The sequence below is a fragment of the Phasianus colchicus genome, chromosome 2 (assembly GCF_987193195.1).
Source record: "Phasianus colchicus chromosome 2, bPhaCol1.hap1.1, whole genome shotgun sequence".
Taxonomy (NCBI): Eukaryota; Metazoa; Chordata; class Aves; order Galliformes; family Phasianidae; genus Phasianus; species Phasianus colchicus.
Window position 1 is genome coordinate 40260776 of NC_143437.1, and position 15714 is coordinate 40276489.

The 15714-nt window shown below is 43.0% G+C and overlaps 1 protein-coding gene across 1 annotated transcript in view; it reads right to left on the minus strand.

Moving 5' to 3' along the window:
• Positions 1-14041, minus strand: part of PGBD5 (piggyBac transposable element derived 5) — a 70666-nt gene extending 56625 nt beyond the window's left edge. Inside the window, exon 1 of the mRNA XM_031613717.2 lies at positions 12202-14041. Within this exon, the coding sequence (XP_031469577.1) occupies positions 12202-12889 (688 nt within the window). The 5' untranslated portion in view covers positions 12890-14041. The remainder of the gene's footprint in view (positions 1-12201) is intronic.
• Between the last annotated feature and the right edge of the window lie 1673 nt (positions 14042-15714).

Genomic DNA, 15714 nt, shown 5'->3' on the forward strand with positions numbered 1-15714 from the left:
TCATGATAAGCTAGGTGTGATTCAGCTGTCAAGACAAGGATTTTGCCCTGGTTTTCAAGACAACTAATGAGGTTCATCAGAGGATAAGTTCTGTGAGTCTGAGGATAGGACAGCACAAGCTACAATGCCTGTGGCAGAAGCAAAAACACTAATTATTAAAATGTTGCAGGTTAATTAATATTTTTGGTCTTATTCCTCAAATACTAGTAGCCTCATAACAAGATCCAAAGTGAATCCAAGTTCAAGGTAACAGCCTAAGCTAAAAACAAACAAACCACCCAACAAGTACAATCTAAGAGAAAGAGGAAACCTGGTAAATCTAAGCTTGTTACTCTTATCTCAACATTTCTTCAAGATTGAACAGATTTGAGTGAAAATAATAACAACCATGGGCACTGAAACAAATTCAGAGCAGTATTACTCACTTGTATCATAGACAAGATACCCTACAATCATAGTTGAGGTATATATCAGGAAAAGAGACAACCTAAACAAAATAACATTCGTTGCAAGATGAAACAACTTTGCAAAGCTCACAAAGAAGCAAGGAAACAACCTTCTAAGAAACATACACAGTCTGTTGTCTTTCCTTGTCAAGATACTTATTCCATGGTTGTCAGTTACTGCAGGTGATTGGATCATGGACTTCGTTGGGCATAGAACAGACCTGTGTCTGTCTTCCTTCTCCACACATCTGTCCTCACACTTTACAGTAGTATTCTTGGTTGTTTTTTGTTTGTTTTTTTTTTTTTTTTACCTGCAAGGAGAGTCTTCATAGCTTAAGAGAGTCATGAACAAAAGTAACTACAGACCTAGGCACCACTGGATGATACAACAACTAAAAGATTCCCAGGTGCTGTGAGGATAGCAATACAAGTATTTGAGTAATGCTGTATCCAAAAACTAGTTTTTAATTCTAGGCCTCATTTTGTGTGTTTAATCACTTGAATAGAGATACAGTATTCATTGACATACAACTCGTTACCTTAGCATGTGATAGAGACAGCAACACTCTGAGTAACAGCCACGTAAGCCTGGGCCACTGTACTGGAGTAGGAGGAAAGGGAGAGTTTCACTCTAACAGATGAGAAGGCCTTCTATGAGCACACAACTCCTTCCTGCAAGATATACAGCTTTACCCCATACCCAAAGCTGAGGCAGACAATGCAAGTAGCAATTTTTTGCCTAGCACTCCAACATACAGCTTGCCACTGAGCAGCTTTCCTAGTGTATACATCTATCTTAACCATTTGTAAAACACCAGAAAAGAATGCTGCAAGGGACATGACAAGTCATTTAATCCAAGTCTCAACCAGAGATTGGTATACATACTAGGTGTCAATCTATTACAACAGGTTAGTACAGCTTGTTCTTAGGTTTCCAGAGACAAACCAAGTCTGCTGCAGTATTACGCTGGCTAAGAATTTCTATCATGACTGATTTAATTCTCCATCAATTCAGCTTAAGCCTGTTACTCCTTGTATTCAATTCTATAGCAGATAAGGTAGATAATGCCCTTTTCTACAATAGCCTTTACTTATCCACATGCCACTTAGTTTAAACAAAGAATACTGAAACATGGTCCAGTTGGTAGATTTTCTCCTTCTTGGTCCTCTCTCTCTCTTCACATTTGGCTGTTTATCACTCACCTGGGGTGGTGACCCAGACTCACTCTCTCCTAAATGGAGAGTCAGTCTCATCACAAGCCTTGTAAGCTTTTCTGTTTAAATATTTGAGGAGGATGTTTGTCTTTTCATAAAAATATGACACTGAGTCACATTCATCTTGTGCTCAGCTTCATCCTCCTGTTCCCTTTTTATCTAAACACTTCTTCCCCTTGCCCTCCATTTTGCATTTCCACTGTTAATCACTGTTGCCTTCACACTGTGTGTTTCTCACTTGCACTGTACCCTTTCACTCCCCTGGGCTATTTCAGGATGTCAAGAACTGCATGAATTCTGAACCTGTCCTCCAGTGTACACAGAACCCCTCCCAGTTTTATCTAAAAGTTTAATGAACAAATTCAGTAAGTTCACCTCCATTAAGGAAAGCAGTTTCAAATTTTCAGGAAACAAAATAATTTTCCCATCAAAAATACTTAAGCCTTAGCCATATCTTCATACCATGTTTTCAGAGATACTAACCCAGGCCTTATCAAATTCAAATGGAAACAGAAACAGACAGTTTTGGCCCTAGTAAGGGCAGATCACATTCTCACCAAGGGATCAGCTGTTGCTGCATCTGCTCCCTCAAATTTCAGTCTCTGCAAGAAGGTGTTTGCCATGATTGATATAATGTAATGCAAAGCACTCTGCAGAAATCAGAGCTAATAATACCAAGATGGCTCCTGCCTTAAGATGATACCTCTGATTCACTGTAGGAAGGGAGGAGACAAGTCTGGCAAGAGCACAACAACAGCTGTAGTTCTCCATACTCAGGTAGTTCCTAACCACATGGAAGCACTCCAGGCACCAAAAGCATCAGCTGATACCTTGTTTCATATACAAATAGCACAGGTAATTTTATGGAGAAGAAACTTGCAGAGCACCTGCAAAATAGGCAGGTACTGAAGACATGTCCCAGATGCTTCAGGAGTGGAACCAGGCTCTCCATGACTGAGGAGAGGCTGGGTAGAGGCAGCCAGAATCACATAGGCAGAGAAAGGAGCCCACAGAGCAGCCTGCACGTGGTCTGGAAGAGCTGCCCAAAAAAATAAGTGCTAAATTCTTTCCCACCTCCTCTTTTGTGGAAGAAACATTTCAGCAAAAGCAAAGACTTTATTCAGAGTTTGTTTCAAGGAACTATCCTAGGGGCACTGACAGATCAAACTCTTCCTACGGCCCAGGGTCCCAGGTCATCCCCCAGCGCCATAAGCCTCAGCCCCAGCATGGCTGGGTTACACTTCCTACAGCTTCACCTGGCCATGGGTCTCCCTGCCCAGGTGCTCCTGGCTTTGCAAGCATGGATTCCAGTTGGCCTCCCTATTACTGCAGGCCCTGGCAACTATTGTAGACAGTCTATGATGTCAGTTAAGTCAAGCCACTACCCAGCACTACAGAAGCAGGTGAAGGTCTCTTCTGAAGGGGTAAAGGGGCCATTCCTTATCAGATACAGCCTCCTCAAGTAGAAAGAGCAATATGTAGTTTATGCCAAAAGCCATCACTCCTTTCTGAATGAGATTAGCAACACACTCAAAGGCTTCTTTTCCTTACTCTTTTTTTAAAATTTATTTTTAAATATACTATCTGCAGGAAAACTAACACCCTGGAAGAAGCCACAAACCACTCAAAGGCACTCCAAGTCTTAGTGCTTCACTTCTCTTAGTCTCAAAGCAGATAAGTAATGCAGATCTTACCAGTATAAAACTTCATACTTTGTGTTTCACTTCATCTCAAACTTCCCCTGCCTGTGGGAGGGGGTTTGGAGATTTATGATCCTTGAGGTCCCTTCCAACCCAGGCCATTCTGTGATTCTGTAACCAGTGACTACATGGTAGGATGAATTTTTATGTAAAAAATAACTATGATACCTTAGAAATGGGAGAAAGTCTTCAGTTTAAAGAGCCTTCTCATTCCATGATCCATTCTAGTAACACACTGATTTGAATGATTAAAAAAGAATTTATATTCACACATGCTCTTACATCTTTCATGCTGGAGAAATTGTATGATGGATGTAAGAACATTTCACACTTTTCAAGACCAGATTGGGAACCTATCAACCCAATCCAAAGATAGCTCGTTTTTTCCAGGCCACTGCAGCAAGGCAAGTAATAAGATCCACCACCTTGACCTCTAGGGAAGGCTGCCCGTTTCTTGCCTTGCAATACCAATCCAGTTAAACTGTTCTGTCCCAGTACTGACAGAACAAGTGATACTAGATCCCCACCCCAATTACCACAAACCATATGCATAAAAGCATGCATGAGTTTCAATATATGCAACTCCTTCAAAGTAATTTTTCAAGGCATTAACTGACAAGATTACCAGTACCCAAACACCAACAGCTACACGTCCACAGCAACGCACTGATCCTGGGCTGCACAGCTCCAGATGCTTCCCAGTGGGAAGTCAGCCAGCATTTACCACTCAAAAAAAAAAATGCAGATGACTCCACACACTGGATAGACAAATTTTCCACAGCAGTGAATTTCATAAGTAACTTAGAAAGAAGAAAGATACTCTCTTTTCATGCTGCAATTTAATCTATTTCATACACACCCACCTCTCTGCCATATGTAATCACAAATGAATCACAGTTATAACAGCATCTGCTTGAAGTCTGTTTTCTGTTCTTTCTCCCCTTCCCCTCCAAAAAAAAAAAACCCAAAAAACCAAAAACCAACCAAAACCATTTGTACCTGCTGACAGGCCCACTGTATCTTTCATCTCAGTCCAGTAATCTTTTTGTTCAGAATTTCTTTCCCCTGCCCATACGGGGGTAAGATACTCTTTGCTTCATTGACTCCTATTTATCCTTCTCTGACAAGCTTTTTACATCTTTACAGTGCGATACCTCAACCATACTTCAGTTTTACCAGTTCTCAACTGCACAGCTAAAGCCTTGTATTGCTGTGGTTTTTCTTTAGCCTTCTAAAAAGAAAATATTGTTAGTAGAAATCATATGAATCCACATGATGTCCGGGAGAGCAAAATTGAAAGCAAGTCTTCTATCAGGTACTATTAATATCAGTCATCTTCACAGAAAATCAGGGGTGATAATTCAGAAATATTTATATAAGGCCAAAACAAGCTACAGAGACCTTTAAAATTGTTTCCCTGCAGCCCTTCACTCTTGAAGCTATGGCTTCATTTTTACAAGACCCATTCAGTTACGTATCTGTTCATTTTCAGATAGAGACTGTGACTGATTAACGTCCTGTTTAAAGTGGGAGCTTGGATAAGTTCCTTGAAAGGATGCCTTGCCACAAAGAAGTGAGATGTCAAATGGTAGTGTTCTCATACATCTGTCTGATGTATTCCTTTGGAGTCCATCTGTTCTATTTTCTAATAACATGCAGAAATTTCAGCAGTATGAGGAAGGATAAGGTATTTTAGGAACTATATTCCTCTGACCTTTAGATAAGATGTAAAACTGCACCCATGATTATCTTCCCTTGGAGAAGCACCTTTTATTTCCAAACTGCTAAATCCATCTGCTCCAAGTTTTTGGAAGACAAGCATGGGAGGAAAACTATACAAAACACCTAAACAAACAAGTGCATCAAAGACAAAATTTTCCACTTCTACAGAACCCAGGACAGCTTCCTGTGGCCCAACAGTCTATACGTAATAAGCAAGTCAACTCAGCTATTTGTATCCTCATTAGGCTCAGGAGAGAGGCCAATTTCCTCTCCAGACTGACTTGGAGGTAAGCAAACAAGGGAAGTTGCCAGCATCACAGAAACAGTACAGCAAGCAAGTGAACATGAGTATTTGTAAGAAGTAACCTATTTCTTTGAAATGACTCCATAAACAACTGCAAGTGGAAAGGATTCATTTGATGAAGTACAAAATCAAGAAGTAAATAAGTTTCTCCCTTGTAGATGTTCAGTCAGTGTCTATAGAGAAGACATTAATTTGCAGGATTTATATATCTTCATGTCTCAAGTACTGACCAGAACTGGCTCTGTGTATAAAAGCAGAGAAGAATAGGTACTTCATGAAATTTATCAATAGTATGTTATTCACAAGATGTATGCTCAATCACAGAGCTATGCAGAAAAGGATGGGAACGTGACTAAATTGCAGTAAATTTTAGAATTAAGAAGGCTGTCATGAACTTGTGATTACAGAGATGATGGAAGCAGGAAAGTGTGTTCTAAAACCATATAGAGACCATATTTAGGTTTCATAAGAGGTATGATGTATTAAGCCTTGCATAATTCACATCTTTAGCAAAATATCAAACCTTTAAGTCATCCAATAAATGATCTGGAAAATTGTAATGTACATCTTTCTGATTTATCATACCACATAGCAACATCACAAAACATCTAGAAAGCTATAAATAACTTCTACTTAGAATGCAAGAACAGCTCACACAGATATGCCATTTTCCATGTTTAAGCAAGTCAAAAGCAGCTAATTCTGATGACAGAAGTAAGCAATAACATGACACATCAGAGGCACTTCACCAACTTGCAGTCAGAAAATCTGGCCCAGATATTTCTCTTCTTTATGAAATAGAATACTTCATAAGCAACTAAATAGCTTTTATAGGTTTTCTTATACCTCTGGAATCTTTAGGTATTGTCCTCAATTGAGTAAGACAAAAGCCTTCAGATTCATCTTGGTTCAAGTCCTGAACTGATCGGTGTTGTTAGATGGCAGCATGGATGTAGCCATCTTTTATGGCCCAGCCTGACCCAAGAACTCTTGGGTCCTGTCTGCCTGCTGCTGGAATACTGTCTTCTCATCTGTCTTCCCATACAAGTTTTCTATTCTTGGGAAGAGCATGCACACTGCATCTCTTCCTACAACTCTGATTTACAATTAGAGATACTTAAATAACACTGAAAGCCTCTCCCTTTCTACCTTATTCCTTTCCTCTCCTTTGATTATTTAACTTCAGCTGAATTATTTAGCTCTGCTAATATTGTTCCCAACACAGGTGAAATGAACAACTCTGTGCTACACCAGTATCTATTATACTTTGAGATTCACTGCTGACTAGCTTGAAGGAACTAAATTTTTATTGTTTAGCATTCATAAAGCAACAACAATGAAAGAATTCCAAAGAATGAAGTCCTACCAGCTGACATACAAAGAGGCACTTGTGAATTACCATAAGGAAAAACACACACACAAAAAAACAACTTTTCCTGGGAAAGTGGTCACACACTGGAACAGGCTGCCCAGAGAGGTTGGAGCCTCCTGTCCCTGGAAATATTAAAATCCCAACCGCATACAGCCTTGCAAAAACTGCTTTAGCTGGCCATGCTTTGAGTAGGAGATGATTAGACTAGAGGATCTTGAGAAGTTCGTTCCAATCTCAACTGCTCTTTGATTCTGTGGTCTTCACTCACTGAACTGAAGAGCCACTGGCTGCATCTTTAATTACAAGTTAACCCAAAATCAAGGAAACTTATCACATGAGTTTTACACATTTCCATGTTTCAAATCAAAGACTTAAAACAAACAAACAAAAAACAGCCTGCCTCTCCAGTATATGCTTTGGAAGTATTCCTACTACTGTACAGGATAGTTAAATGACTAAGCTTAATGTGATGCAATACCCTTTTATTTAAGCAAAGCTGCTGAAATATAAGTATGCAAGATTAAAGAGAAGTTTGTGAAACAGATTACTTGCCTAAACTACTGGAAAAAAAATACCACTCAAAGAAAACAGTACTAGAGACTGTTTTATTCAGAAACTGTTGCAGATGAAGTTGTATCTAGTTGGCTCCCAGAAGATGCATGAAGTATACAGTTCACTACTTCAATTTAGGGCTATCCCTTGCTTCTCTGACAGTAGCTGGAACATGCTATTATCCCGTATGGAGGCTCATTTCATCAGTGCAACCTCCCTTGAGCAGATCTTCTCTCATTTGCTAGCCATCATGGAATAAATGACTATTTCCCATCACATGGCCCTTTGGAAAAAATTACTCTCCTAAGAAGTACATTAAAAATTACTTCAAATATTCATTTAGACCTCTTCTAGGTAACAAGGGGAGCCTGACTGCCAGACACGGACTATGCAACTTCTTGAGTGCAAGCTGTTCTACTGGAACGTGTTCTCCAAAGATATCTTACAGCACATTTTGTGTTTGACAAATACTCTAGAAGCCCATAAAAAGCTAGCTATGCTCTCCAAATGCAACCTGCTGAGGAGGAGCTGTCTCAAAACTGTCAGTAAGGAACAGCCTTTACATTTTGTCCTTGGGTTTAGACCTAAGAACAGATTTCCGAGAACACAAAAATGAAGAAAACAGTAGCACTGATTGGCTGTAACTTTGAGAACTTCAGCAATAATTTTTAATCAGACTTCCCTGCTACTGCTGTCACCCTAATACATGATCTCTAACAACAGGATGGCTTTTACATCTAAGAGCCAGTTTTCTAGTCGCTGGATATATAGATATGGGGAGCATTAAACTCAAGGGACACAGTATCAGCTACCCCATTCAGGAACGCTGAGATGCAGTAATACAAGGATATTCATATTTCTAGGACCCTCCAAGAAGGAAAACCAAAAGCAATAGTGCCCATGTTTTACAGAAAAGTTCCTGGTCAGATTACTAGGCAAACAGAGGAAAGCACTACTCAAAGCCACCCAACTCTTTTCACTCTATACTTTCATTTCTCTCATCATTGAAGGATGTTCACTCTTTGGCTTTCAGAGCTACAGAGAAGAGCACTATCATTACAGCTCCTATTAAGGAGAGGTAAGCTTAGTAGGTGGTGATCCAGGGTGAAGGCAACAAGCCTGCTGGAGCTCAAGATGCATTTGGACAATGCTGTCATAAATAGGATTTGAACTTTGTGTGGCATTATGTGGAGCCAAAAGTTAGACTGAATGATCTTTCTCATTCCCTTCCAACCTAGGATATTCTGTGAAGAAACAGCACGCACGTTAAAATAAGTTTAAGGCAGGAGGAACCAGAAATCAAGGTTTTATATTAAGTTTCTAGCATTCACTAGCCCGCAACTGAAGTAATAGTTGCTTTCTCCCCATTTCAATTCTACTTCCCCTGTTGTAGTAGCATTTCCCCAGCTCACTCAGTCCTACCCTCACAGGAAAGGAAGACAGAAAATCCACCCATCCTTCCTTCCAAAAGGAAAGTAGTGTTTGGGCAGAGGTCAGATCTCCTTTCCTGGATGCCTCTGTCCCCCTCTCTGTAGGTCCACTTCCAAACAAATCAATTTTACCTTCCCTTCACAGTAACGTTTGGAGAAAATGGGAAGTTTTCTCTTCAAGAAAGTGAGAAGGGATATAACAAAACATGCTGAGATCCAACATTTCCTCAAAAATGTCATCATCCTTTTCAATACACATATTGACCTACCCACAGACTTGCTGGAGCCATGCACTCTTTCTCAAGAGAAAGAATTTAAGCACCTCCTATACACCTTATATCGCAGTACTCACATTATTACTTTGAAATTTATGGCAAGCAATTGAGCTCCCTTGTTTCCTCAACTTATTTTGATCAGAGCTAAATAGTGCTACTGTTTATCAGTTTAAAAATCAGGGCATCACAGTATGGCTTGTATTTTTCTCAGCAACTAAAGAGAATGATTTTGCAGAACAGCTTAACTGAAAAGAACACCAAGAGCCAGAAAACCATCTGTTCTAACCTCAGTGTTAGAGTTAACAGCTACCTTGGATTCCCACAAAGGAAGTCTGATGAACCTATTCATGTTTGTGATATTTCTTTCATAGAATCATTAAGGTTGGAAAAGGCCTCTAAGATCTAGCCAACCACCAGCCCATCCTCCACCATGCTCACTAACCACAGCCCTCCATGCCACATTCACATGTTTGTTGAACGCCTCCAGGAACAGTGATTCCACCATCTCCCTGGGCAGCCTGTTCCAATGCTTGACTACTCATTCAGAAAAGAAATTTTTCCTTATATCCAAACCTGAACCTCCCTAGCACAAAAAAAGACACTAAGTATCCACCATTTTTATTAAATTGAATAGAAAGAAAAAAAACCCTAGTAACTGAAAATGCCTGAAGAAGGGGCAGAAAACAAGTCAGGGATATAAACAGCCTATAATGAAGTGCTGTGCAGTAATGCTCTCCAGTCACTTCTCTTTCAGCACCCAAAGGTGATAGAGCCCCTTCCCAGTCCATCAGAATGCAGTATGTGGGCAAGGCAGGCATCCTCATGAGTACACATAGCTGCTTCAGTCCAGACTCAGGGCACATTGAACTGAAACGTCTCACACTGCCAGCAACCCCCACAGCACCTGGGCCTCATCTGATATTTCATCTCAGAAATACAGTAAGCCTGATAACTCTAGAGACTAATTTTAGGGATAAGTACAACACTTTGTTAATACATTGAGGCTGGGAAGGGAAAGGCACTAAGTAATTATTTTTTAAAAAAGGAAAAAGGTAAAGCAATAGGATTTTCTGCCTCTGGTTAAAAAGACCACAAGAGTATCATAAGTGGCTATTTTTTTCTTGATAGCCTTAGCTCATTCTTATTAAGAAACTTGAATCTTTTTCTGTTCCATACCTACCCTTTCCTAATGGGGCTGTCTCCCAAACCAAACAGCTTGACACTAGTTTGATCCTAGACTGACTCAAAGATTTATTTCTAGAATCAATATAGCTGATGTTTCATGAGACTTCAGTTCATAAATACATTTTCTGGCTGAAATCTCAGCAGAAGTATAATAATGGAAGTACTTTGCATCATCTGAGGCCAGAAGACCATACTGAGAAGCTATTATGCTAATTTAAATTTTATCTCGTTCAAAACTTCTTTTTAAGATCAGAACCTGGAAAGAAAAGATTCTTTCATCCAAAACTTTTTATTGAGAAGAATTTGTTAGTGCTACATGCTTGATCCTACATTTCTTTCTTGTATATTTCATTACATTTGTCCATTAGGGACAGAAAGAGGTGGTGCCATTGCAAACAACAGTTCTCTTCACGTCAGCTGAGTCCTCCTCTTCAGTGGTACTGCCTCAGTCTCCTGGGTCAGAACACTGTCCAATGAAGTGGCAGTAGTGACAATACAAGTATGCTTAGTATGGACCTAATTACGAGACACGCATTGACCAAAGCCAGTTGATCTACAGACTAGAATTACAATAGTTTAGTTGTACAGAGTAGTAGTTTCTGTAGTCTGGAATTAGAGTAGTCAATAAATAAGTAATCAGAGTGTACGTGCTTTAGACACAAAGTACTACACTCTTTGAACTTTTGCCAAACCAAATCACGAGCAGTATGCAGCATCTATTATCATCATTAAGATCAACAGACTGAAAGGGCAGCAGCAAACTCTATTCCATCTACTACTAGGAGGAAATATTCACAGCAATACCCATATGCCTATCTCAAGAGTCTTCTGCATCTATTTCTGACAACCACAGATCAGACTCTTTCATTTCAAAGAAAATCTGAATTCTAGAATTAACAGGTCAACTTAATTTTCTTTCCCAAAGCAACAGTAAAATGTGAATCCCAGTTCTATTTGTTAGAATGTATATTGCTATAAAGTAATGATATGAAGAAATAAGGCAGTGGAGGCACAGAGAAATTAAATGATAATTAATGCCAAAATAACATCACACTATGAAGCCTGTGGTCCAGAATGTGATCATAGACCAATCTGCTGAGTTGAAAATCAAAGAGTTCCTTAAAGAGGCAGATCAGCTTGATATTTAAGGATATTACAGTGTCTAGAGACTTCTAGAGCTAGGGGGAAATGGCAACTTCTTTTTCACATCTGCCTGAAGCACCAAAGAACTCTGAGCTTCAGTGCCAGCTCCCTCATCCTCAGCTGCTCCCTCAGGTAGGTTTCTACCCATCCCACTGCACAAATTCCAGCATACTACAACAAGTGTAGAAGCACTCACCCACATTCTAACAGCAAAGTAAATTAATTAAACTCCGTAAAAAAAAGAAAAAGTGAAGACAAGCAACCTTAGGACAGACAAGCCATCCATTAGCTCAGTGGAGCCAGGCAGCATGTACCCCTCTGAGACACAAGCACTTTATTTGACGCCTCGCCCCTTTGTAACCAACGACAAAGCTTTTCCCCTTCACAGCCAACTTGGATGCTCGGCCCTGCCGACAGATGTACCAGCTGACGGGAGCCAGCGGCGCAACTCGCCACGCAAATCACCCCGCACAGATCCACCCCGCCCGCCGGTTCCCCACCGTCGGGCGCTCGCTCCGGCCACGCAGAGCGGTTAGGATGAAAGAGAGCGGCACGAAAAGCCTTGCGACTCCGCTCCGCGGGCAGCAGGTCGAGCTCCCCGCGTGTCCCCACTTGTGGGCAGGGCCTCGCAAGCGCTGCCCGGGAGGAGCCCGCACGCGGTCCCTCAGCACCCCGCTGCTGTCCGCGCCCTGCGCCTCACGGAAGGATGTTTGTGACTAAGCACGCCCGCGGCCCGCGCCCCGCACGGCAGCCTAACGGCCGGGCCGGCCTCGGGAGGCACCCGCACCCCCGATGCCCGCTCGGCACGGCCGCACCGTCGCCCAGGCCTCGCCGCCCGCCCCCGCTCCCCCGCGTACCGCTGCTATCCTTGAAGCGAGGCGGCGGGACGTCTCGCAGCGACCGCGTCCAGCCGCCCGTCTCCTCCTCCTCCTCCTCGCCCTCCTCCATCGGGCCCGGGCCGCCCGGCGCCGCGCCGCCTCCGCCGCCGGCCTGCCGCTGCTGCTGCCGCCGCCGTTCCGCCGGGGCCGCCGCCGGCCTGGGGACGCGACGCCGCGCCGCCCTGCTCCGCGGGCACGGCCCCTCCGGGCGCCCCTCGCCCTCCTCGTCGTCCTCCTCGTCCTGGGAAGAGGCGGCGGAGCGGGAGTCGGCCGAGGTGCTGTAGAACGGGTTCCCGCTGCTGTCCTGGCCCGACTCCCCGAAGACGTCGTCCGAGATCTGCAGGCTCTCGTAGCGGGAGCGGGCCGCCTCCAGCAGCGACAGCGCCTTCCGCCGCGCCGGCCCGCCGCCGCCCTCCGCCATCATCTCGGCCGCCGCCAGCAGCCGCCCGCGCTCCCCTCGGGCCGGCTCGGCCGGGTCCTGCGGCCGCAGGCAGCAGCCCAGCAACAAGAGCGGCTCGGGCACGGCGGCGGGCAGGCAGGCGGATGGGCGAGCCCCGCCACCGCCGGGGCTGAGCCCTGCCTCCCGCTCCCGCCCGCACCACCCGCCCCTGTGTGTGTGCAGGGACATGGGGGGAAGGAGCCAGCTCAACATCTCCAAGTACCACATCCAGCCAATTACCGCGGCACTCCTCGCCCGGGAGGTGGGGTTATATGGGAGCCGCGGGCCAGCGCCGACCGCCTACCGGCCGCCCCTCCGCCCGCCGCCGCTCCGCCCATTTAAAACCACAGCGCCGGCTGCGGAGCTGCCGCCTCTTCTCGCCGCCGCCAGAAGGGGGGACCCTCCGCCACGCCGCCCCCGGCACGGCCCCGGCTCCCACCGCGCGGCCCCGGCCCCCACTGCGCGGCCTCGCCTCCCGGCACGAGCCCGCCGCGGGGCCGGTCCAGGCTGGAACTGTCCGTCCGGCCCGGTGCTGAAGGCGGCCCCGCCGGAGCGGTGGCATTTGTTGCGCACCTGTGACTGATGGAAAAGCAATATGGTGGAGCAAGGAGAACGGGGTGGGGAAAGTAAGCGTGCTTTGAGTGCGTTAGTTAAAGACGGCTCAGAAGTGTCCCCAGAGCAATCTAAGGGTTTCGTAAGGCAGCTGAAGTCTCTGGTTATGCACAAATAACATTCTCTCTGACGTTACTGTAATGTTTGAAATCACTGGTCAAGGTTTACAATCATTCCATTGGCACCCCACTGTGTTGCTTGCTCATTCCAAAGACATTCTCTGCCTTCTTTCTCGCCAACGGCAGTAACTATCAAGCCTACCCTCACAGCAGTGCCCTCAAAATGGCCGTGAATCAGTTGCTGCGGAATGGCTATATGCAACTGGGGCAGAGGATAACACGCATAATTTGCATTTTTGTATGCAATCATTTGGTGTAGGTTAATCTAAAGATCCGTTACTATGACAAACTTCACACATTTTATAATAGTGAATGTTTCTATCTTTTAAAAATGAAGATTAATGTCCTTCCAATAATTTTCAAGGACTTTAGCACAACCTGAAATATAATAAAAGCTGGAATGTATAAGTATTTAAAAGTTCAATCTTATGTTCTATTCAGATATTTTTAAAATGCAATGACTTCATTAAAACTTTAAAATTGTGCATAGTGCATGCAGCCAAGTCCTGAGAAAAGAATCCATCTCCTATGCATCCTCAAGCAAACAGAAAAGCCTAGTGTAATTTGAGGGGTGAGATTTAAGCCATTCTTCTACTATGAAAAATCTCATAAATGTCCTATTGATTATATTAAAAATTACTAAGTTTCTGTACAAATGGATCAAATGGATTTTTTTTCTTTTTTCTTTTTTTTTCCCCTGCAAGTTCTGCCAGCTTAGCCTGTAATGCGGGAATCACACTGAGTTCTTCTCATCTCACCTCACCGCTCACCAGAAATCACAGCTCTGTAGGCCAGAGTGCCCTTTTAATCACATCCATGCTACTCTGCTGTCTTCAGAATATGCTCACCTGTAACAAATTGTCATTTGAAGACAATGAAATTGCAAAGCTGCCATTGGAGGTATAACTGGACATGCAGAAATTTTCTTGCTGGTATCACTGAGTGACCAGCTTGAGCCCTATGAGTTCCCCTTAAAAAAAAAAATTGCGAGGCTCTGTGATGACCTTCACACACACTGTTTTTTAAGACTGAAAAAGTACCTTAAAGATGCTGACAGATTTTTTGTACTAGGAACATTGAAATAAATTTTTGATTTGTGATTGGATGGAGCTCTCCATCCAGGTGAATTCATCTCAGCATGCAGATTTTCTGAGTGTGTCCACGGACTTTGAAATGTCTCTATATTTTCTATTTTTCAGTAAAACACAATAACAGGAAGGACTGCTCTGAAGATAAGGATAGAAAAAGAAGGCTCATGAACATGAGTTCCAAGTAAAAACATTAATGGAAGCATTTCAAAAATTGAAGAAACACACATGAACTTCTGTAGCTGCTGGTTGCTCCAGTGGTGGTTTCTCGCTTCTCTTGAACAGTTCACTCCAGGCTCCCATTACAGCTGGTTGGGCACACTGCCACTACCTTCACTCTGAATGGCATGACAAATGCCAAAATTTCAGCTTTCCTTTTTTTTCATTATTTATTTTTTTAATTTTTTATTTTTTTTTTTATTTTTTTTTAAGAAAATTCTGGAACAAGAGCTCTGGGAGGCGACAGCTACAGCTTGTGCCTACTAATCCAGCACAATTTTTTAAGGTGGAATCTCTTGCCATACACACATGTGCAGCTTTTGTTGATGGAACTATCCTCTGTTTCAGCCTGTCTGTAAAAAGACAAGTAGCTATTCTTCCTGTTCCACAAGTAGAGAGATTGCTTTGAGTTTGTTGTGTGTGCATGGAAGGGTAAGATCACTTTTGTGAGACAGGACTCTAGAGGCTCCCATTTGGGATCGCATACTTAGGATTTTAGCTTGTAGTAAGCTGACTAACTCATAGTTGTTCATGTAAGCTACTGGTTGGATTACTATAACCTGAAATAAGGGTTCTGGATTGTAAAAGTCACCCCATAATAAATGCTAGTAGTCATTTGTTCACAAATGATTGTGGAGAAACCGCGACAGGAAAGGTAGTTCTAACAATGGTTTCATCATGCTGCAAGGTTTTTCTGAACAGCTGAGAAAACAGTCATCAGTAGAGGCTTGCAATTGAAAAAAACTAATTATATAAACCTAATGGAACATAATAAATATAAATGTGTTTTCTCCTTAATCACTAGTGTTTAGTTGCTAGAAAGCACTGCTAGAGTAAACTGACTTTTGTATCCATGGCAACCTGTGGGTCAAATTTTAATTTGTCTTCAGAGACAATGTTGGGATTTTTTTCTTCCTTGATGATTTTTATTTTTATTGCAAAAATAGTGGTGCCTTCTGTATACTCTTCTGATCATGCAAATGCTCAAGGGTATGATGGGCCTCAGCCTCTCATT